The 24938-nt window shown below is 41.7% G+C and overlaps 1 protein-coding gene across 1 annotated transcript in view; it reads left to right on the top strand.

Annotated features, from left to right (window-relative positions):
- Positions 1-24938, top strand: part of LOC137368846 (RNA exonuclease 1 homolog) — a 60650-nt gene that overhangs the window by 30322 nt on the left and 5390 nt on the right. The window contains 5 exon segments of the mRNA XM_068029052.1: positions 5714-5827; positions 7018-7091; positions 10528-10632; positions 19367-19482; positions 20001-20139. Coding sequence (XP_067885153.1) covers positions 5714-5827; positions 7018-7091; positions 10528-10632; positions 19367-19482; positions 20001-20139 — 548 coding nt within the window.

Genomic DNA, 24938 nt, shown 5'->3' on the forward strand with positions numbered 1-24938 from the left:
AAAATCTTACCCATTTATTATAGTTGAAAAGATTTATAAAACCGTGTCAGTCATACTTCCTGTAAGTGTTGGGTTTTTAAATTGGCCCTAGTATGCATTCTTTTAATGTGCATGCAAAGAATAACTGACATAGAATACTTGGAAATAGATTATTGGAGCTCTGCTATAATTATCCATGTAATGAGTGATCTCTACTGTGACAAGTCAGAACAAACCTTTCTCTCTCTGTCTGAGCTGAGCTTTCATCTCCATTGCCTCCCTCTGCACCTGCCTCAACTGAAACACACAACCATTCTTGGCATCATTGCCTGGATAAATAAAGCTGAATTATGATAAACTGTTTCCAAGTGTTCTCATCCTTGCCTTTTGGTGCCCCATTGTTCTAATGTTGTCCAGGCTGGCTTCTCCTCCTCCACCATCCATAAATACAGCTCATTCAAAACTCTGCTGCCCCTATCCTAACTCGCACCAAGTCGTGTTCAGCCATCGCTCCTGTCCCTGCTGTCCTACATTTTGGCTCCAGATTCCCCAGTGCCTCCAATTTATATTTCCTCATCCTTGAATTTAAATCCCTTTTTTTTTTTTGTTCCTCCTATCTCTGTAATCCTGTATTAAACCCCACATGCCTTGTCCCAGTGCACCCCTCCCTCCTGCCACACTATTTGGTGGCTGTGTTGAAGCCCCTTGCTCTGGGATCCCATCATTAAAACCCCTCTGCTTCTCTGCCACCAGCTTTGCCTTAAAACCAACTGCTTTGACCAAGTTTCTGGCTGCCCCACCACCACATCCTCAGTGCTCTGTTTGGTCTGATTTAAGTCTGTGAAGCACCATGGGGTATTATGTTAAAACTAAATGCAAGCAATTAATTTTCTGATCTATGCCATGGGTCTGCTGTGTTGTATTTTACTTAATTGCGCTGAATAAATGATTGCAATTTTCTTGCATCTGAGCTTGTCTTCCTATCTAATAACCTTTCTTGTATTTAAACTAATCATCCAGCAGATGTTGCTGTTACATAAACTAATTCATAAAGCACTGCACATGTTGTTTCAAGATAAATTCTAATATTGAACTGCATTATATTGCTTCAGACTCCATCCAATTTTGTTAGAATTCAAATGCAAGTGCTAGGATTTTTCACTCGTGTTTCAATGCAAAAATTAATGCAATTCCTTTCATCATTTCACAGTGTACATTCGGGGTAGAGTTTCTGCTCAGTGGTGCTGGGGTTTTTTGTCAGCCCAATTGTCCAAAATCCAAGCAATGTCTACACTGACAGCTGGCCATGTTCCCAGATCAAATTAATCAACTTAAGTTTCCATTAATTGCAACTATTTGTGGCCCCTTGGAGACTCTTTAAAATTAAGCATTTGGAGGGCACTAATGGCATGCTTTAAAAGCTTTTAAATAGATTTTTTTTTAATTTACTAAAACTGACTGCTGTACACCAATGAAACTAGCAAATGGTTCTGTATAATTTAAGTAACTGAAAATGGCTGACTTTAAAATAGTTACTCGCAAGTAGTGGATTGACTCTGATTTAAAATGCTTATTTTTTTTTTGTGTGGTAAATCCATTTTCAGGTGTATTAACCAAACTGCACCAAGTTACCCCTCGTAAATACCAGAACATTTTTAATGTAATTTAAAAAAAAATCCATCCTAAAATGCTGTTAGTGCCTGGAATGGAGAATAAGTCTTACGAGGAAAGGCTGAACATTCTAGGCCTCTTCTCATTAGAACGGAGAAGGATGAGGGGTGACATGATAGAGGTTTATAAGATGATCAGGGGAATAGATAGGGTAGACAGTCAGAAACTTTTTCCCCGGGTGGAGCAAAGCGTTACAAGGGGTCATAAATTTAAGGTGAAGGGTGGGAGATATAAGGGGGATGTCAGGGGAAGGTTCTTTACCCAGAGAGTGGTCGGGGCATGGAATGCCTTGCCTGGGGAAGTTGTTGAGTCAGAAACTTTAGGGACTTTCAAACGGCTTTTAGATAGGTATATGGATAAAGGAGAATGATGGGGTATAGATTAAATTGTCCTTGACAGAGGACAAAGGATCGGCACAACATCGTGGGCCGAAGGGCCTGTTCTGTGCTGTATTTTCTATGTTCTATGTTCTAGTGCTGAGTTCATGGTAGATGTTATGTTTGATATGCAAATGAGTGAGTGGAAACTTGAATGCTTAAAAACAAGTGCTTCGCAAATGGGTGCAATTTTATTTAATTTATTTATTTAGAGATACAGCACTGAAACAGGCCCCTCGGACAACAGAGTCTGTGCTGATCAACAACCACCCATTTTATACTAATCCTACATTAACCCCATATTCTCTACCACATCCCCACCATTCTCCTACCACCTACCTACACTAGGGGCAATATACAATGACCAATTTACCTATCAACCTGCAAGTCTTTGGCTGTGGGAGGAAACCGGAGGACCTGGCGGAAACCCACGCAGACACGGAGAACTTGCAAACTCCACACAGGCAGTACCCAGAACTGAACCCGGGTCGCTGGAGCTGTGAGGCTGCGGTGCTTGCACCTGAAGTGGGAACTCTTGATCTCAATATTAATATATATGACATTTCCAAGGATATCTTTTCAAGCATGGCATGTGAAAAAGATGATTAGAAGTTGGTGTGATAACGATGCTGTTGCCTCTGCATGGAATTATTCAGCTCCAGTGACAGAATTACCCAGTTTATTTTTCAATAAACCTACAATAGGTGTCAATGGCCCTTCTGTAAGTGTTCTTTGAATTTTTGTGATTGTAATCTCTTGTCTTCCTCCCAATTTAATTGTCGTTGAGGTGTCAGTAATTCTCAGCAGGTAAGTTACAGGGGTTTTATATTCCTTTTATATTAATAGCAGCAGAGTTTGTCTTTCAATTAGTTCAGCCGATGTCTGTCAATGAAGAGATAGCAAGGATCAACAGTCCCTGTGCTGTAGGTATGTACAGGGGTGTTTCTGTATCTCTATCCTGAGGGATGGAAAGGAGGACCAAGATGACATTGATTACTATACCATTACAGTGGTTAGCACCGCAGCCTCACAGCTCCAGCGACCCGGGTTCAGTTCTGGGTACTACCTGTGCGGAGTTTGCAAGTTCTCCCTGTGACTGTGTGGGTTTCTGTTGGGTGCTCCGGTTTCCTTCCACAGCCAAAGACTTGCAGGTTGGTAGGTAAATTGGCCATTGTAAATTGTCCCTAGTGTAGGTAGGTGGTAGGAGAAAAGTGGGGATGTGGTCGGGAATATGGGGTTAATGTCGGATTAGTATAAATGGGTGGTTGATGGTCGGCACAGACTCGGTGGGCCGAAGGGACTGTTTCAGTGCTGTATCTCTAAATAAAATAAAATAAATACAGAGTGACCTATAGTTTTTTGAGGATGGGTCATGTAGGGCTTTAGAGATGGGGACATTTGTCTTCTAAGAGATGATGTCTGGTTACTAAGGGCGTAACTAATTCTAAATCAACTTTTACCATATCTTCATGGAAAGAGCAGGGACAGCTGCTGTCAATATTTCACTGGGTCTCATTAGTATACTGTTGATATAATGAACAAAGAGCTAGGACTGATTTATGAAGCATGAATCTAAATGGGTCAGCCATTTGAACTTTTTTTAAATCAAGGTACTCTGGTAATAAACTTGTGATAGTCACTTTTAATATTTGAACCCCTTGGTCAGATTGGTACTTTAAATACTCAGTTAGTTCTATACTTGATGGCTAATATTGGAGGCTCTGGTTAGATAGTGTATAAACACAGTCCTGGCCTGGATCAGTTTTGTATATGAAAATGTCAGAATAATTCCAATTCCAAACAACACTAGCACAGTTAAACTGAAAATGATGCAAATTCTGAAATCTAAACTAAAAACACAAAATTGTAAACATGTTCATTGTCAATCAACATCATCTGAAGAGAAAAAATGAAACTCTCTTCTTCAAGAGGAGTTGGGTTAGCATCTGTAAAATGTTACAACAAAGGTGGGAGGAGTGTGCTGTCTTTTCTAGTCCCACTTCTCCACAGGTCACAACATGTATTTTTTAAATATTTGCCCAGTTATCCATTTGGCCAATCATGTACTCTACTCTTTACCCCAGAACAAAATACACCAACCAGGTTTTTTTTTAAATGAACAACAAAATTATTAGTTTATTAAACTAAACTTAACCAGTAATGAGGCAATGCATTAACACAGACTGAATTATAAATTCCCCACACACATGCACTAAAAATATAGAAATTCTCTGCAGAGATCTGCTACAAAAAAAAAACATACTTTGGCCAAATACTTGCTAATTCTTGAAGAAAAAAAGAGAAGATATGGAGGGACATCAGTTGTCCCTTTTGGTCTGGGTTTACAGAGATGAGTCACTGGGATCTTTTCTAAAGCCGTTCTTCGGCGCCATTGAGAATTATTCTGGCAGGTTTTTCCAGCTTCTCAGGAGAAATGCAGCACCAGGGATTTTAGCTCTCCCACACTGGATTTTTGCAGGGTTTCTTCAAAGAAGTAGAGAAAGAAGTGAGCTGTGTGGTTTTTCCTTGGCAAAGTTGATCTCCAACTGTCTTCAAAACCGTTCACACCGCAACAAGAAAGTCAACCTCCTGATCAGTATAATTCTTGACATGTGGCTTCTCTGTAAACATCTTGCCCAGGTCACCAAGGTTTCTGTTGCTTGAGCTTAAAGCATGTGATTTCCAGCATGGGTTGTTTTTCAAACAACAACTCCTTTTTCAGTGAACTTGGTTTAAAAAAAAAAAAATGCATCCATGAAATCTTTTCAGTTTTAACACAAGTCCTCAAAAACAAAATTAAAAATGGAAGCACTTTCATAACAAAAAATAATTTTCTGCTTATCGCAGCATGTCTTCAGAATTCCATGTAGCAGATCGCTTTGCTGTCAATGTTACACTTTTTGAAAGTGTAATCATATTAATGTAATCCATGGATGAAATTTTAAGTCAGCTGGAGATTTGGGGTCAACATTCCTGACTGGGAATGATGCCAATTAGTGCTCCTCCCAGTTGAAGCCGTGGGCTGACTAACCAACCATGGGGCGACGCAGTGGTTAGCACCGCAGCCTCACAGCTCCAGCGACCCGGGTTCAATTCTGGGTACTGCCTGTGTGGAGTTTGCAAGTTCTCCCTGTGTCTGCGTGGGTTTTCTCCGGGTGCTCCGGTTTCCTCCCACAAGCCAAAAGACTTGCAGGTTGGTAGGTAAATTGGCCATTACAAATTGCCACTAGTATAGGTAGGTGGTAGGGAAATATAGGGACAGGTGGGGATGTGGTAGGATTATGGGATTAGTGTAGGATTAGTATAAATGGGTGGTTGATGGTCTGCACAGACTCGGTGGGCCGAAGGGCCTGTTTCAGTGCTGTATCTCTAAACTAAACTAATAGTGTGGCTCATTTCCAACATTGACATCAGCTCAAACGGTTGTCTCTTCACCATTGCCCTACCACAGGATTGGTTTGCTCTATAGTGCCCTTTAATCCATGTATTTTGTTTCAACTGACTGCTATTTTCTATGTCTGTTTCTATTTTAATGGTGATTTCTGTTCTAAGATGGTTGACAATTGAGTTGATGCGTGGTTCTGCAACCATTTATTTTTTTGCAATCTTTGACTGTGTAAAGTGTCTTCATTTAACCAAGACTTTGTGCAAAAGGTTCAAGTTGACATTTTTTATTTCATTTTAAGCTTTGATCCAGGTTTGCTGTCGTTGTGGGAGATCATTCTCTGTAACGCCTGAAGGAAGTTAAATCTCTAAAGAGGAATGTAACCACCACTCTGGAAGGATAATAAAACGGCAAGGTGAATGTTGCGTAAAAATCCATTATGTGTACAAAATGCAAAGTAAAAGTGATTCATTTCCCAAGCATATTTATATGTTGGTTGGGGGGGGTTGGAAACCCTCCTTTCTCTGTAAGGTTGTAGTATAACACCAATCCCACGCAGTGCATAAATTTATATATGCCCAGAATTTACTGTCGAAATAACAAGTTTATTGGAGCTTGCTGTTATTAGTGTAAATTCTCCAGCAACTTTGAGGAAGAGATATCCTGTGAGTTGCAAATAGTCATTATTACTGGATGATTTACTCTGAAAACAGCTCATTCTCATCCTCGAGTTTTGTAAAGCTGCAGGATTCTGCCGATTTAGTTACCCATTAAACTCACCACCAAGTTAGGGCTGGTACTTAACAGCATAAGGACCCTTATGAGGCAATTTTGTTTCTTTGCTTCAAAGGTTGTTTACATGGTCTGTTTAATTTTCTGTGCATTCTAGAAAATTTCTTAATGTTATCCTGGAACTTTGCCTTCTCTTCATGCTATATCTGCCTTTTTTGCTCTTTTTACTCTCTCGGCATGGAGAAAAGCATGGCTTTATACATTAAATTCCACTAAGACAAGCCCAGCTCTTGGGCAAAAGACTTTGATCAAGGCAGAAAGGATTACTTCTATTGCATCAGTCTTTTTCAAGGTGTTAATCAATTGCACAGTCATGTATATGATGGTCAAATGAAGATTTTTGGGAAACTGATAAGTGCATCAGTTAATCCTTCCTCCAACTTCCTTCCATGTTGTGGTTGTCAGCATCTTGCTTTTTTTCTCACTCAGTTACGATACCGTTCTCTCTTATCTCTGTGATCACATCCCTCCTGACTAACCCTTTTTCTTTATTTAAAGGTCCTTGATGTTGACGATCTTTCAAACTGCCCTGCCTTAGCTTCCAAATCTTTCATATTACCACTCCTACCGTACTACAGACCTTTTAAAGTTGCCTTTAAATTTTGCCCTCTATTTCTTCCTATTTGATGCTCAACAACATTCTCCTAATATGGTAATATGTTCTTTTATTGGACTGAGTGCTCTAATGTTGGGTGAAACAGCTATTCCATTTTCCAGTTGCTGTTCCTAGGATACAAAATTTGCCAAATAGTTTAGTGTTTTTTGAATTTTAAATATATACATGAAGCTGTAATAAATGTTGTTTAATTCCAGTGCAAGGTGGTTGGGAAGCTCGATACAATTGCTGTGGAGGATCTTTTGGCTCTGTTGGATGTCAGGTTGCTAAGGTATAAATAAATAAGCCACAGATAATCTAAAGTAGAAACAAAAACAAGAAATGCTGGATTCACTCAGCAGGTCTGGCAGCATCTGTGGAAAGAGAAGCAGAGTTAACGTTTCGGGTCAGTGACCCTTCTTCGGAACTGACAAATATTAGAAAAGTCACAGATTATAAACCAGTGAGGTGGGGGTTGGGCAAGAGATAACAAAGGAGAAGGTGCAGATTGGACCAGGCCACATAGCTGACCAAAAGGTCACGGAGCAAAGGCAAACAATATGTTAATGGTGTGTTGAAAGACAAAGCATTAGTACAGATTAGGTGTGAATATACTGAATATTGAACATCAGCAAGTGCAAACCTGAAGAAAAACAACCTGAAAAAAACAGTGGGTAAGCAAACTGAACAAACTAAGATGAAATGAAATAAATGCAAAAAAAGATTGTAAAAAATGTAAAAAGGAATGCAAAAAAAAAAAGGAAGAAAAAATAACTAAAAATGACTAAAAATGAAAGTAAAGTGGGGGGCTGTCATGCTCTGAAATTATTGAACTCAATGTTCAGTCCGGCAGGCTGTAGTGTGCCTAATCGGTAGATGAGATGCTGTTCCTCGAGCTTGCGTTGATGTTCACTGGAACACTGCAGCAATCCCAGGACAGAGATGTGAGCATGAGAGCAGAGGGGAGTGTTGAAATGGCAAGCAACCGGAAGCTCAGGGTCCTGCTTGCGGACTGAGCGGAGATGTTCCGCAAAGCGGTCACCCAGTCTGCGCTTGGTCTCCCCAATGTAGAGGAGACCACACTGTGAGCAGCGAATACAGTATACTACATTGAAAGAAGTACAAGTAAATCGCTGCTTCACCTGAAAGGAGTGTTTGGGGCCTGGGATAGTGAGGAGAGAGGAGGTAAATGGGCAGGTATTACACCTCCTGCGATTGCAAGGGAAGGTGCCCTGGGAAGGGGATGAGGTGGTGGGGGTAAATGGAGGAGTGGACCAGGGTGTCGCGGAGGGAACGATCCCTTCGGAATGCTGACAGGGGAAGGGAGGGGAAGATGCGACTGGTAGTGGCATCACGCTGGAGGTGGCGAAAATGGCGGAGGATGATCCTTTGGATATGGAGGCTGGTGGGATGAAAAGTGAGGACAAGGGGAACCCTGTCACGGTTCTGGGGGGAAGGGGTGAGGGTAGAGGTGCGGGGAATGGGTCGGACACGGTTGAGGGCCCTGTCAACCACAGTGGGGGGAAATCCTCGGTTGAGGAAAAAGGAGGTCATATCAGAAGCACCGTCATGGAAGGTAGCATCATCAGAGCAGATGCGTCGGAGACGGAGAAACTGGGAGAATGGAATGGAGTCCTTACAGGAGGTAGGGTGTGAAGTGTAGTCGAGGTAGCTGTGGGAGTCAGTGGGCTTATAATGGATATTGGTAGACAACCTATCCCCAGAGATGGAGACAGTGAAGTCGAGGAAGGGAAGGGAAGTGTCAGAGATGGACCATGTAAAGGTGAGAGAAGGGTGGAAATTGGAAGCAAAGTTGATAAAGTTTTCTAGTTCGGGGCGGGAGCAGGAAACGGCACCGATACAGTCATCAATGTACCGGAAAAAGAGTTGGGGGAGGGGGCCTGAGTAGGACTGGAACAAAGAATGCTCGACATATCCCACAAAAAGACAGGCATAACTAGGACCCATGCGGGTACCCATAGCGACACCTTTTACTTGAAGGAAATGCATGGAGTTGAAGGAGAAGTTGTTCAATGTGAGAACAAGTTCAGCCAGGCGGAGGAGGGTGTTGGTGGATGGGGACTGGTTGGGCCTCTGTTCCAGGAAGAAGTGGAGAGCCCTCAAACCATCCTGGTGGGGGATGGAGGTGCAGAGCGATTGGACGTCCATAGTGAAGAGGAGGCGGTTGGGACCAGGAAACTGGAAATTGTCAAAATGACGTAGGGCGTCAGAAGAGTCACGGATGTAGGTGGGAAGAGACTGCACCAGCGGAGAAAAGATAGAGTCTAGATAGGAAGAAATAAGTTCAGTTGGGCAGGAGCAGGCTGACACAATGGGTCTGCAGGGACAGTCCCGTTTGTGGATGTTGGGAAGGAGGTAGAAGCGGGCTGTCCGGGGTTGCGGGACTATGAGGTTGGAAGCTGTAGAGGGAAGATCTCCAGAGGAGATGAGGTCAGTGACAGTCCTTTGGACGGTGGCTTGATGTTCGGTGGTGGGGTCATGGTCCAGAGGGAGGTAGGAAGAGGTGTCTGTGAGTTGGCGTTGAGCTTCTGCAAGGTAGAGGTCGGTACGCCATACAACAACAGCACCACCCTTGTCTGCAGGTTTGATGACCATGTCGGGGTCTGCACCTTCTGCACCTTCTCCTTTGTTATCTCTTGCCCAACCCCCACCTCACTTGTTTATAATCTGTGACTTTTCTAATATTTGTCAGTTCCGAAGAAGGGTCACTGACCCGAAACGTTAACTCTGCTTCTCTTTCCACAGATGCTGCCAGACCTGCTGAGTGAATCCAGCATTTCTTGTTTTTGTTTCAGATTTCCAGCATCCGCAGTATTTTGCTTTTATCTAAAGTAGAAAGTTTGATTAGGGTAGGATTTTTAAAATTCTTTTCCAGGATATCTTAAAGCTTTAAGAGTTTACCATTGCTTTTAAAAACTAGGTACAAATTTTGAAAATAGCTGTTAAGATGTCATTGGAAAATATACATTGACACCAACCAGCTTTACCTCACTACCACCTCTCCCAACCCTCTTGCCAGACTAACAGTCTAACAGTCTGGCATCCAGCCTTAGATGAGATTGAAATCTCCTCCACCAGTTAAAACTTTGGGAAGGCCCCACCACAAACTCCATTCCCTAATCACTGAATCCATCCCTCTCTCTGGCCAGTGCCTTAAGCTAAACTAGACTTTTTGCAACATCAGTGTCTTCTTTGACCCTGAGCTAGGCTTCTTTACCGCATATCCTTGCCATCACTTAAGACTGCATCTGTAACATCACTCATCTCTGCCCCTGCCCCTGCCCATCTGCTGCTGAAACCCTGATCCATGCCTTTGCTACCTCCAGCCTCAACTGTTCCAGGCCTCTCATCTTCCACTCTGTAAACTTGAGCTCATCCAAAACTCTGCTGCCCATATCCTAACTGGCGCCAAGTCCCATTTCAGCACCACCTTGAACCACTAGGTTGTAAGGAGATAATGTCATCTTTTGTGTTATTGATATTGAAGTAGAGAAATTATTGGTTCATATACTTTTATGTGTTGATGTTGAATGAAAAGAACCAACACAACGTATTATCTAAGATAACTGGAATGCTGGACCAGGTTCATTCAATCAATGTAATCTGTTTGAGTCTTGGACCAAAGTACCATTATCTGATGGATTGTTTTTTGTGTAATGGACTTTGAATATTTGATATTAATTATCAGCTAAGTGTCATTTGTGCAGCTACATGTCTACAATCAAAAAAACCTTGATGGTTTTGTGAAGAGTTTCCTTAAACTGCTCCCACTTGATGGGAATCCTGGTGTTTATGCGGTGAACTCTGAAATGGTAAGTAAAAATAGTGGCGCCTCGAATCAGTATTTTCAGATTTTGTGTTATAAATTAGCTCAATATTTTAGGTCAATCAAAACACAAAAGCTGCCCTTGATCCTCTAATGTTCAGGCATTGTAACTGTAAAGCAGCCCTGGCAGTAATATAATTTTTTAATCTAGACCTCCAACTTCCATGCTCCACTCAAGTACCTCAACTTGTCACATCTGAGATCCATCTCTCCCACAACACTAAAACAGTCCTAATCAAAATTATGAACAACATTCTCTGACTGTAACCATGGTGCATTATTCTTCCTTGGCTTCTCTGTAGATTTTGACTTGGCCCATCACATTATCATCCTCCTCTTTGTCTCAGTGCCTCTATTTCCATTCTTACCTATTTGATTGTAGCAAGAGCATTTCTACCAATAGCTTCTCTTCCAGCCCTGACAATCCTCTTTGGAATCTCTCAAGGAACTATTCTTGGCTCCTCTGCCACCCCACCCCCACCAGCACCACATCCTCACTTCTTCACCACATGCTGTCCCTAAACAACACTGAAGCCTGGTTCTACCTCTCTTCCACTTTACTCCACCATCTGCCTTGTACTGCTCGATATCTGATCTTTGAGTTGTAAATTTTTGTGGTTAAATATTGGTAAAACTGAAGCCATTGATTTTTGCCTCCATAAAGTCCCGACCCTTGCTACAAATTCCATTTCCGCCTCCCTGACCATGGTCTCTGGCTGAACCAGCCTATTTGTAACCTGAATGTCATGTCATATTTTAATCCTGAGCAGAGTTTCCAAACCCACATTCTCTTCCATCGCAAAGACTGTCTACTTCCCCTCCAGTAAAAGCCATTTCCATCCCTAACTCTGCTGCTGAAACCACCATCCATGCTTTAGCTTCTAAACTCAACTCCTCCAAAGCTTTGCTACCTATATTCTATCTTACATCAATTCCTGTTTACCATCACCCCTGCCCTCGCTGACCATAAGAACATAACCTAAGAAATAGGAGCAGGAGCCAGCCATTCAGCCCCTCAAGCCTGCCCCGCCATTCAATAAGATCATGGCTGATCTGTCCCAGGACTCAACTCCTCTTCCTGGCCTGCTCTGCATAACCCTCAGCTCTCCAAGATTTCAAGAATTTGTCTACCTCCTCAAATACATTTAGTGACCTAGCCTCTACAACTCTCCCGAGGTAGAAAATTCCAGAGATTCGCCACCCTCAGAAGAAATTTCTTCGCATCTCAGTTTTAAATGTGTGACCCCTTCTTCTGTAACTATGTCCCCTAGTTCAGGATTCCCCCACCAGTGGAAACATCTTCTCAACATCTACCCTGTCAAGCCTCCTTTAGAATCTTATGTTTCAATAAGATCACCTCTCATTCTTCTAAACTCCAATGAATAAAGGTCTAACCTGTTTAGCCGTTCTTGATAAGACAGCCCCTTCATCCCAGGAATCAGCCTAATGAGCCTTTTCTGAACTGCTTCTAATGCTAGTATATCCTTCCTTAAATATGGGGACCAAAACTGTATGCAGTACTCCAGGTGTGGCCTCCCCAACACCCTGTACAGTTGTAACAAGACTTCCCTATTTTTGAACTCCAACCCCCTGGCAATAAAGACCAAAATTCCATTTGCCTTCCTAATTACTTACTGCACTTGCATGCTAATTTTTTGTTTCATGTACAAGAACACTCAGATCCCTCTGTACTGCAGTATTTTGTAATTTTTCTCCATCTAAATAATCTCCCTTATTATTCTTGCGCTCAAAGTGGATGACCTCACACTTTCCCACATTGAACTTCACCTGCCAAGTTTTTGCCCACTCACTTAACCTATCTATAATCCCTTTGCAGATTCTTTGTGTCCTTATCACAACATGCCTTCCCACCTAGTTTTGGTATATTACGACCAATGCCTCCACTATCTCTGCAGCCAATTTTAAAATCCTTGGATGCAGGCCATCAGATCCTGGTGACTTGTCTGCCTTTAGTCCCATCAGCTTGTTAAGCACCTTTTCTCTCATGATAGAGATTGTCACAAGTTCCTCCCTCTCATTTACACCTTGCTCATCTATTATTGATGGGATGTTTATAGTGTCCTCCACCGTGAAGACCAATGCAAAATATTGGTTTAAATTATCTGCCATTTCCCAGTTATTAATTCCCCAGTCTCGTCCTCTAAGGGTCCCACATTTACTTTAGCTACTCTCTTTTTATATACTCGTAGAAGCTCTAACTGTTTTATATTTCTTGCCCATTTACTCTCTCTCAATCAATTTTCTCCCTCTTAGTTTTTTTTGTCATCTGCTGCTGGTTTCTTTTATTTAAAAAAAAAAAAAAATTCCCAAGGCCTACCACTAACTTTCGCCGCTTTGTATGCCTTTGTTTTTGATTTGATGCTCTCCTTAACTTCCTTTGTTATCCACTGGCGGTTCGTCATTTTCATCGAGGCTTTCCTTCTGACCGGAATAAATGTTTGCTGAGTGTTATGAAATATCTGCTTAAAAGTCTGCCACTGCTCATCTACTGACTTCCCCTGTAGTCTATTTTCCCAGCCCACTTTAGACAACTCTCTCTTCATACCTCTGTAATTGTCCTTGTTTAAGTTGAAGACACTAGTTTGAGACCGGAGTTGCTCACCCTCAAACTGAATTTGAAATTCTACCATGTTATCGTTTTTCCCACCCCCCTGAGAGGATCCTTAACCACGCGATCTCTTATTAATCTTACCTCATTGCACATTACCAAATTTAAAATAGCCTATTCCTGGGTAGGTTCTGCAATGTATTGAACAAAGAAAATTACAGCACAGGAACAGGCCCTTCAGCCCTCCAAGCCTGCGCCGATCCAGTTCCTCTATCTAAACATGTTGCCTATTTTCTAAGGGTCTGTATCTCTTTGCTTCCTGCCCATTCATGTATCTGTCTAGATACATCTTAAAAGACGCTATCGTGCCCGCGTCTACCACCTCCGCTGGCAACGCGTTCCAGGCACCCACCACGCTCTGCATAAAGAACTTTCCACGCATATCCCCTACCTAAATTTTTCCCCCCTCACTTTGAACTCGTGACCCCTAGTAATTGAATCCCCCACTCTGGGGGGGGAAAAAACTTCTTGCTATCCACCCTGTCTATACCTCATGATTTTGTACACCTCAATCAGGTCCCCCCTCAACCTCTGTCTTTCTAATGAAAATAATTCTAATCTGCTCAACCTCTCTTCATAGATAGCGCCCTCCATACCAGGCAACATCCTGGTGAACCTCCTCTGCACCCTCTCCAAAGCATCCACATCCTTTTGGTAATGTGGCGACCAGAACTGCACGCAGTATTCCAAATGTGGCCGAACCAAAGTCTTATACAACTGTAACATGACCTGCCAACCCTTGTACTCAATACCCCGTCCGATGAAGGAAAGCATGCCGTATGCCTTCTTGACCACTCTATTGACCTGCGTTGCCACCTTCAGGGAACAATGGACCTGAACACCCAAATCTCTCTGTACATCAATTTTCCCCAGAACTTTTCCATTTACTGTATAGTTCACTCTTGAATTGGATCTTCCAAAATGCATCACCTCGCATTTGCCCTGATTGAACTCCATCTGCCATTTCTCTGCCCAACTCTCCAATCTATCTATATTCTGCTGTATTCTCTGACAGTCCCCTTCACTATCTGCTACTCCACCAATCTTAGTGTCGTCTGCAAACTTGCTAATCAGACCACCTATACTTTCCTCCAAATCATTTATGTATATCACAAACAGTGGTCCCAGCACGGATCCCTGTGGAACACCACTGGTCACACGTTTCCATTTTAAGAAACTCCCTTCCACTGCTACTCTCTGTCTCATGTTGCCCAGCCAGTTCTTTATCCATCTAGCTAGTACACCCTGGACCCCATGCGACTTCACTTTCTCCATCAGCCTACCATGGGGAACCTTATCAAACGCCTTACTGAAGTCCAGGTATATGACATCTACAGCCCTTCCCTCATCAATCAACTTTGTCACTTCCTCAAAGAATTCTATTAAGTTGGTAAGACATGACCTTCCCTGCACAAAACCATGTTGCCTATCACTGATGAGCCCATTTTCTTCCAAATGGAAATAGATCCTATCCCTCAGTATCTTCTCCAGCAGCTTCCCTACCAGTGACGTCAGGCTCACCGGTCTATAATTACCTGGATTTTCCCTGCTACCCTTCTTAAACAAGGGGACAACATTAGCAATTCTCCAGTCCTCCGGGACCTCACCCGTGTTTAAGGATGCTGCAAAGATATCTGTTAAGGCCCCAGCTATTTCCCCTCTCGCTTCCCACAGTAACCTGGGATAGATCCCATCCGGACCTGGGGACTTATCCACCTTAATGCCTTTTAGAATACCCAACACTTCCTCCCTCCTTATGCCGACTTGACCTAGAGTAATCAAACATCTGTCCCTAACCTTGTGGAAGTGAGCAGAAAGGCATGGCACTATGCTTAATGGGAAATATAGCCAAGTTAGGAATAGTAGCTTTGCTGAGCTTTGATTTTAAGTGGCAGAAACCACAATGAAATAGTTAAAAGTAAAGGCAGAGCGTGTGAGACTGTAAAGACTAGCCGACACTGGTAATTGCAAGGACATCTGTTCTTTATGGCCTGATTGTGTGACTCCCTGTGGTTTGGAACAAATTGACTCCTGTGAATCAAATGATGTCCATCCCTGTGTGAGTGATAAGGAGTGCTAGGCCCCTCTTATCTTCGTGAGCTGCCACTGCTTGTAGCTGCAGACTGCATGAAATACTCAGGAATGTAAACCTAATAGAGATAGCAGGATGCAGAACTCATGATCCATGTAGGGACTGAGACCTGAATGGTTATTGATGATTCCTATGCTCTTGCTAATTAGCTTGCTTGACCGCTTTGTTTTATCTTGCTGGTACAAAACAATATTTTATTAGTAACAAGTATGTATTGAGAATGGAGTGTATTGTAACCTCAGTAACAGATGTACTGCATGTCACCACGTGGGTGAAGTCGAATTGTACCGCACTGATTGGTTAAACAAGGAGGTGTAGCATGAATCTTAATGTATAAACAGTAGTACCTGTATCTCAAACTTACTTACTCTAGTGGACCAGACAGACTCTGGGTGGAGTCAGTGTCGTTGTATTGGAGTAAGTCAGCCGGCTAAATGTGCAAATAAGGTAATTGATTTTACCTACACATTCGACTCTGTATATTTACTGAACCAGACTGAAGGCAAAAAGAACTCAGGTTTACAACCTCAACATCCGTCATGTCCCTCTCCTCGGTGAATACCGATGCAAAGTACTCGTTTAGAATCTCACCCATTTTCTCTGACTCCACCCATAACTTTCCTCCTTTGTCCTTCAGTGGGCCAATCCTTTCTCTAGTTACCCTCTTGCTCCTTATATATGAATAAAAGGCTTTGGGATTTTCCTTAACCCTGTTTGCTAAAGATATTTCATGACCCCTTTTAGCCCTCTTAATTCCTCGTTTCAGATTGGTCCTACATTCCCGATATTCTTCCAAAGCTTCGTCTTTCTTCAGCCTCCTAGACCTTATGTATGTTTCCTTTTTCCTCTTAGCTAGTCTCTCAATTTCACCTGTCATCCATGGTTCCCTAATCTTGCCATTTCTATCCCTCATTTTCACAGGAACATGTCTCTCCTGCACGCTAATCAACCTCTCTTTAAAAGCCTCCCACATATCAAATGTGGATTTACCTTCAAACAGCTGCTCCCAATCTACATTCCCCAGCTCCTGCCAAATTTTGGTATAGTTGGCCTTCCCCCAATTTAGCACTCTTCCTTTGGGACCACTCTCGTCTTTGTCCATGAGTATTCTAAAACTTACGGAATTGTGATCACTATTCCCAAAGTAGTCCCCTACTGAAACTTCAACCACCTGGCCGGGCTCATTCCCCAACTCCAGGTCCAGTATGGCCACTTCCCGAGTTGGACTATTTACATACTGCTCTAGAAAACCCTCCTGGATGCTCCTTACAAATTCTGCTCCATCTAGACCTCTAACACTAAGTGAATCCCAGTCAATGTTGCGAAAATTAAAATCTCCTATCGCCACCACCCTGTTGCTCCTACATCTTTCCATAATCTGTTTACATATTTGTACCTCTATCTCACACTCGCTGTTGGGAGGCCTGTAGTACAGCCCCAACATTGTTACCGCACCCTTCCTATTTCTGAGTTCTGCCCATATTGCCTCGCTGCTTGAGTCCTCCATAGTGCCCTCCTTCAGCACAGCTGTGATATCCTCTTTGACCAGTACTGCAACTCCTCCACCCCTTTTACCTCCCTCTCTATCCCGCCGAAAGCATCGATATCCTGGGATATTTAGTTGCCAATCATGCCCTTCCCTCAACCAAGTCTCAGTAATATTGTTCTAAGAAACAATCCCTGATGCACTCTACAAATTCATCTTTCATGTTACCCTTGCCAATTTGATTTGTCCAGTCTATATGCAGATTAAAATCACCCATGATAATTGTAGTGCCCTTCTTGCATGCCTCCACTATTTCCTGAGGAGTAATACTCTCTCCTACAGAGAGACAACTCCTCGAGGGCCTATAGACCACTCCCACCCATGACTTCTTTCCCTTGCTATTCCTTATTTCCACCCAAACTGATTCTACATCATGATCTATTATACCTAATATCATTGCTCACAACTGCACTGATCCCTTCCTTTATTAACAAAGCTCCTTTTTCCTTTCTGCCTATTCTTTCAGAACATCGAATATCCTTGAACATTGAGTTTCCAGTCCTGATCATCCTGCAACCACGTCTCTGATAGCTATCAAATCATATTCATTTATTTCTATTTGTGCCGTCAGCTCATCTATCTTGTTACAAATGCTGCATGCATTCAGATAAAGACCAATACAAAAGCAAAATGCTATGGATGTTCAAAATCTGAAACCAGAACAGAAAATACTGGAAATACTCAGCAGGTTAAGCAGCATCTGTGGAAAGAAAAACAGTTAATGTTTCAGATCGAAGAATATCTTTTTTTTTCCTCTACAATTTTTGAGGTGCCCTGGGACATTTTTTGTATATCAAAGACACCGTATGAATTTTTAAAAATATACCATCTATGCTATATACTTGTAATTGCTGAAAACATGGTTCAGATTCTTGACTTGCGAAGCAGAACAAAAGTTGATGGGAACCTGTAGTTAGAATACTGGGATTCAGCTCTGAAGGAAAGAAATGAAAGACTTGCATTTATAAACTCTTTCACAACCTCAGGTCATCCCAAAGCACTTTACAGCCAATGAAGTATTTTTGAATTGTAGTCACCGTTGTAATGTCGGAAACACGGCAGGCAATTTGCACACAACAAGATCCCACAAACAGCAATGTGATGCCTAGTTTATCTGTTCTTGTGATGTTGGTTGATATTGATATTGGCCAGGACACTGGGAAGAACTGCTCTGCTGTTTAAATAGTGCCATGGAATCTTGTGCCCAACTGAAAAAGCAGATGGGGCTTTGGGTTTACATCTTATCTGAAAGCAGTCTAAGTTGTATCTAGACCTGGGATGTGCCACCTTACCAAACATCAACATAGCTTTAACAAATCTGCTTGAGGGGCAAATCATATATTTATGTAGATAAAAAGAAGCCTCTCATTTTTATGAACCTGATCTTGCCCTTCCTCCACCTTTAAACGAAAAAAGACATTAATCTACAAACATTGGAAATCTATGTTAGCGTTGCTATTTCTTGTTTGGTTTCTGCTGCAGCTTAGTTACTATTTGTAGCACTGAAAAAAAACTTCCAAAGGAAATCTTCCAAAATAAATAAAACTTTTATATAAAGCATGTTAATCATATCCTGAAGTCATTCCCAATGCACGTCACAGTTCAGAGTAGTTGTGACGTGCATTCATTGACCAGCCAGCTTGTATACCAGTTCCATGAGGAGCAACAAGATGAAAAGCCAGGTAATCTGTTTTAGTGATGTTGGTTGAGCATGAATGTTGGTCAGGACACTGGAAGAATTCCTGTTGAGTGCCATGGGATCATGGTTTCATTTTTCATCTGAAAAATGAGAGGAGGGTGATGCCCATCAGGAAGGATTGACAAGGCTGGGCCTCTTTTGGCAAACTAAAGACCAAAACTAGGGGGCCATAAATATAGGATAGGCATTAATAAATCCAATAGGGAATTCAGAAGAAACTTCTTTACCCAGAGAATGTGGGACTTGCTAGCACAAGACATGGTTGAGGTGAATAACAGATACATTTGAGGGGAAGCTAGATAAACATGAGAAAGGAATAGAAGGATATGTCTATGTGGTGAGAGGAGGCTTGTGTGGAGTGTCAACACCAGCATGGACCAATTGGGCCAAATGTCCTGTTTCTGTCCTGTAACTTCTATGTAATAGCACCTCTGACAATGCAACACACAGTATTGCACCAAAGTGTCAGCCTGGGTTTAAGTGCATGAGCCCTGGAGTGGATTCAGAAACCATGGAGCATATTGTTCGAGACCTCTCAGTAACTGACTCGAGCTTCAACTTTCAGTAGCCTGCAAAACACTTCATTACCCAGAGAAGATATATTGGTGCATACATGCACATCACCCCACAATGATGTATTCATATAAATTCCATATTGATAAATTTTAGAAATTAGAATTATTTTTAATTGGATGAAAACTTCACCTATGCATTTCTCACCTGTAAAAGCTGAATATATCTCTTCCTATTCCAGTGCTACACCAAGCAGGGAGGGGAGCTTGCTCGTGTAAGTGTGGTCAGTGCCAATCTTGAAGTGGTTTATGATGTGTTTGTTAAACCAGATAATGAAGTGATTGATTACAACACCAGGTAAGTAAACATTTGTATGCATCACTTATATTCATGTTTTAATGGGTGAAACATGCAATCAGATAAAGTGGTTTTGATATTTTTTAAAAAAGCCAACGTTAGCCCTAAAAAAAAAAATATGCTTTAAGTCTTCAGCTGAGAATTTAATCATATTTTCAAAAGTCACATAAATAGAAATAATGTATTCACGGTATAAGACATTAGAAAAATTTGAAAATACTTTAACCCCTTAATTGGCAAAGTAACCATGGGGAGCTTTCCTCAGCATTGTGCAATTAATTTTTTTAAATATATATAGCGATGTGGCTATACACACACAAAGGCTTATAATTTTGATGTGAAAAGAAAAAGCTCACCTTATCCTGCACTTCCCTCTTTCCCCCCCCACCCACCCCTGGGCCACATTGCATCAGATGCACTTAAATGACTTATTGTGTTTTTTTAAAAATTAACTCCATTCTGTTAAGATTGTTTTTTTTAGTAGTATATGTCTTAAGTTTTAAACTTCCAATGTGTAGGTTTTCAGGTGTGACTCGAGAGGACTTGATGAATGCAAAAACAACTCTCACTGAAGTTCAGGCAGCATTACTGGCCATGCTCAGTGCTGACACCATTTTGATTGGTCATAGTTTGGACAAAGACTTGCTTATGTTCAAGGTAAAATGACATTTTTGAGTCTTTCAACTGCTGTGAAAGTGAAGGAGTTTTGCATAAAATGCCCTTGAAATAATTTTAGCTTATGTCCAATATTGCTGAATCTAGAGCTTTCTGAAATGTACCTAAGCTAGTTTCCTTTCACTGGGGTGTACAGAGCTTTGATGCAACTTGTGAACGGTTAAAATGTGATTTTAAAGCACCTGTTCGCCTGTGAAACCAGAAATCTGCTATAATCCTGCATCAAAAAGATGTTTTAAAATTTTGATCAGGTGGAACAAAGCCTAAAAAAATGTGTTGGACATTTTGTAATGAGGGAATGAGCCCCTTCTCTCTAAGGTGGCTGAGAGTGCTTTCATTCACTGATTCACTTTCCACATTAACTTCTGGACAATGAATTTTGACTAGACCTGCTGCAGGAAAAAAACATTGTTCATAAGAGCTCTAATCTTAATTCTTTTGTCTAAAAGCTTTCTATTCCCTGCCCTCCCATACACCAATTGCATCTTCTAGTTCCAAAATGATTTAGCGCCGTTCTTATCCTGAGTTGTGTTCTTCATGAGTTTCAGACTACTTTCCTAGTGTAGTAATTGCACAAGTCTGAGCTTGAACCCACTAAACTGTTCTGTCAAAGAAAAGAAATCAAATTATTTACACTGTGCCTGTTTTGTTTTGCATATACTATAACTATCAATGAAACCTCAAGAAAAAATTAACATGCTTAAATCAAGTGGATTCAAACATTGGGTAATTGCTTACCCTTTGCTATCTGATAAATGGCCTTTTTTAAAATAGCCTCCACTTCATGAAATAGTCTTCTAACTACTTTAGCTTAGGAACAGGAGATGAAGTAGCTTCAAGTCCCTGCTCTACTCGCGTATGATTCAATTATGACGAAAGGCTCTGTTTTCCCAGCCACAGTCAAAATTGTCACAAAAAAAGACAATACCTTTTTTTTAGTGACTTTCTAGGTTTTATGTAACCGTAGATATGAAATCATTAAAAGAAAATAACCACAGCTTGCCCCATTATTCTAGCTTCATTTTCCTCCAGGCTAAAATTAAAGCTTCATGTGAATGAAGATCTGTGGCCTCTAAATATCAGAATTTGAGGCACATTTTGCACTTCAGCTTTGTTTTTGAATAAAATGTTCATTGTCCTTGTTTTTAAAAAAAAAAATCCAAATCAAGTAGGTGACTGTTGCTGAACTTTATGTATTCCAAGTTCAGTAGTGAGAATGATGGAAAACTGGGCAGCCTTGGATCAGTGGTGGGATTGCGCCTCTGATGCATTTGAGCCCCACTCCAGAGACTTGAATGCATCATCTGAGGTGGGGCTGAGTCTTTTCCATCTGATGGACTGAGCTTACACTGAAAATGTCTTGTAAAACAACATTATTAAAATATATAAAGTGTGTACTTAACACTTGTGTCCCCAGGCCAATTTAACCACTTAACAAACTGGTTAAATGGTGTCAAATTGTTCAAGTCCCATCCAGGCTGCTCTCAACTAGTTAAACGCTGCTGATGGTATCCCTGCTCCCTACACATTTCAGCGCAACATGCAATATGTGCTAGGAGAACTAGATTTATTTAAATGAGTTGACCTTTCAGTACAGCCTGAGGTCAGTTCTCTGCACTACAGAAAGATGAAACGCCCATGGAGGAATGGCTCTGGTGCCTCTATGCCTCTTACTTTTTGTTTTTGTGGTAAACTTGCTAAGTTTTCTTGTGTATATATTGTACTTTTAAGTTCTGTTTTAATTTGACTGGGTCTAGTTTGTCCTTGCCATTATGGGGAATTTTTCTGTAGACCCACTGCCTTATTGGATATTGTTGGGTGGAGACACTAGATTTTCCTGACTGGTAACCTCCCTGAATTGTGACCATTTTGATATGGGTTGGCAACTGGTTGCAAGACCTGCATGTTTGGGACTTGTCACTGATTAAACAGATTTGTACAACATAAAAGCAGCTATTAGCTAATGTTGGCTTAGACTGTATCATTGATGCATTCTCTTGGTTGGCACCCTTCCATTTATGAAAGATGATGGACATGTAGCAAACAATCCATTTAGGTGGGGTGTCTTCTCTTGGTGCATCTTTGCTAATGGCTGTGAAGGCCAATCATTGAGAAGCAGGTTGTGCCACAAGTGCCTCACATGAAGCTGCCAGGTGACGCTGACACCTGTAGTCAAGCTGCTGTAGCAACTGGTTATCGTAGTGCACACCAGACCACAAGATGTGTTGCCATTTGCCTCTTTCACCAGCTAATGACTCCCAGGTGCAATAATCGACATTTAGGGCCTTCATATCATGCTTGCAAGCAGCCTTGAAGCAGAGCTTTGGGCACCCCACTGGTTGTCTGGCCCCAGCTACCTCACCATACAGGAGGTCCTTGGCTATGTGACAATCTTCAATCCTGCGGACATGTCTAGTCCACTGAAGCTGCCTCTATTTGATTAGTGTCACACTTGGGAGCTCTGCCTTTGAGAGGACTGCTGGATTTGTGATTTTTTTTTTTCCTGCCAGGATATACCCATAATTTGTCTCAGACAGTAAAGATGGAAGTTATTGAGCTGCTTTTCCTGGTAGCTATAAGTCGCCCATGTTTCACGGCCATACAGCAAGGTGCTGAAAACACGGGTCTTATAAACAGTCAGCTTGATCCTAAGGGTCAGCTTGGTGGTGTTCCATGCATGTTTCGCAAGTCGGCCAAAAGTGATAGCTGCTTTCCCTATGCTGTATTGAGCTCTGCATCAAGGGACAGATTGATTGTCACCATGGACCCAAGGTAATAGAATTTGCTAACCATTTCCAGTCAGATGTTTAATTTGATCAGGGCAGTGTGTCCTGTGACCACAGTTTTCTTGACCCTTGCAGTCAAGGAGAACAAGTTACAGGCATGGAAAAAACCGTCCGAGTCTTTATAGCTGAGTTTCCCTGTGAGTGACTAGCGCATCATCTTCAGTTCTCTGATCAGGTGTGAATTATTTTTTCTTCGTTTTCAGCCTTGATAGATTGTAGAGCTTGTCATCTGACCTAGTGTGCCAGTAGACTCCTTCCATATCTGTCAGGAAGAAGCATGGAGAAGAAGATGCCAAGCCGAGTGGGTGTAGGACGCAACCCTGTTCCACTCCATTCTTCACTCTGAACCTGCCTTAATTATTGGACAGTTTAAAATTTTTCAATATGTGGACATGATTACAGATGTATTTTATTTGTGTTCATTAGAAACTGCATGCCACAGCCAAATTTAGAAAAGATAATATTTTTTAACCACACTGAACATACAATAAATCGTAAGCATTTAGTAATCCAGCTCTGGGCTTTTGGAGATTTAGTTAATCTTCAATTTGAATTCTAAAATGGGGATTGCAGGAGTTATCAGGTACCTGGAAGTAGGAGGTTTTCCTGAGAATTGCTACAAATAATGCAACAAGGTCAGTAAAAGGGCTCTCCTTGTAGACTTGAGCATCAGGAGATAACTATCAGATTTCAAGAGCTTACTTGGGCTTTAGTTTGAACTGAGTGCTCGTTAACTCTTGGCCTGCATGACTCACTTATCTTATTTGGTATGAAATCTCCTTCGAGATGCCCTGGGAGAAGAAAATAACGACATTTAATGTTTAGTGACAGCAGGCATATAGTACAGCTATATGAGAACTTGGCAATTGGAATCAAAGAGCTGTTTAGATACAAATGATTGGTAAGGGTTACTTTGATAGCTTGACATTAGCTTATTTCTTTGAAAGAAGAACCATGGTTTTGTTATTATTGATTACAAAGTTACCCTGCTCAGCTGAAATTGAATTCAACGTATTTTGTTTTACAACAAGCGTCAGAGGATACTTAATGGTACATGCACGCCCACCTTTTTTGTTTGGTGGCTGCATTATCTGTACCTTGACACATTTTTGTGTTCAAAGGTAGGTTATTGTTGGGATTGGAACACTTCAAGTGTCAACATGTCAGAGCATAACTGTTAACCATATAGTGCCTTTTAATGTAATCAAACAAAATTGGACTCTATTTAAGAAAATACTAAGATAGGTGACCAAAATCTTGGTCAGAGGTAGATTTGAAGCGTTTTAAATGAGGGAAGAGTGGCTGAAAAGCAGGGAAGTTGAGGGAGGGAATTCCAGACCTTGGGGCCTAGGCAGCTGAAGGCATAGCTACCAATAGTGGAGGGATTAAAAACTGGAATGAGAATTGGAGGGGTACAGATATGAGGGTTGTGAGGCTAGACAAGGTTAGAGAGAGAAGGGAGGGGGAGGGTGGTGAAAAGGCATGGAAGAATTTGAAAACTAGAATGAGAATTTTGAAATTGATGCATTGTTGGACCAGGGGTCAATGTAGGTCAGTGAACATAGGAATAATGGGGGACTCAGACTTGGTGTGAGTTAGCATATGGGCTGCAGAGTTTTGGATGCGTTCAAGTTTATGAAAGATGCAAGATAGAAAGTTGGCAGAGTTTAAATAGTCAGTCTGGAGGTATTAAAGGCAAGGATGAGGCTTTTGACAGCTAAGGCAGGGACTGTCAGGCGAAGTTAGAGGTGGAAATAGGCAGTCTTGGTGTGGATTTGTGGTCGGAAGCTCATCTTGGGGTCAAATATGCCACCAAGGTTGCAAGTGATCTGGTTCAGCTTCATACAGTGAGAATATTGGTGGCAAGGGAATAGAGTTTGTGGTGTGGATGAAGACAATGGGTTCGCTCCTCATTTAATTGGAGGAAATTTCTGCTGATTTCAGTACTGGATCTTGAATGAGCCTTGTGACAACTTAGACAGACGATGAAGGAGG

This window comes from Heterodontus francisci, chromosome 4 (genome assembly GCF_036365525.1).
Source record: "Heterodontus francisci isolate sHetFra1 chromosome 4, sHetFra1.hap1, whole genome shotgun sequence".
Classification (NCBI taxonomy): Eukaryota; Metazoa; Chordata; class Chondrichthyes; order Heterodontiformes; family Heterodontidae; genus Heterodontus; species Heterodontus francisci.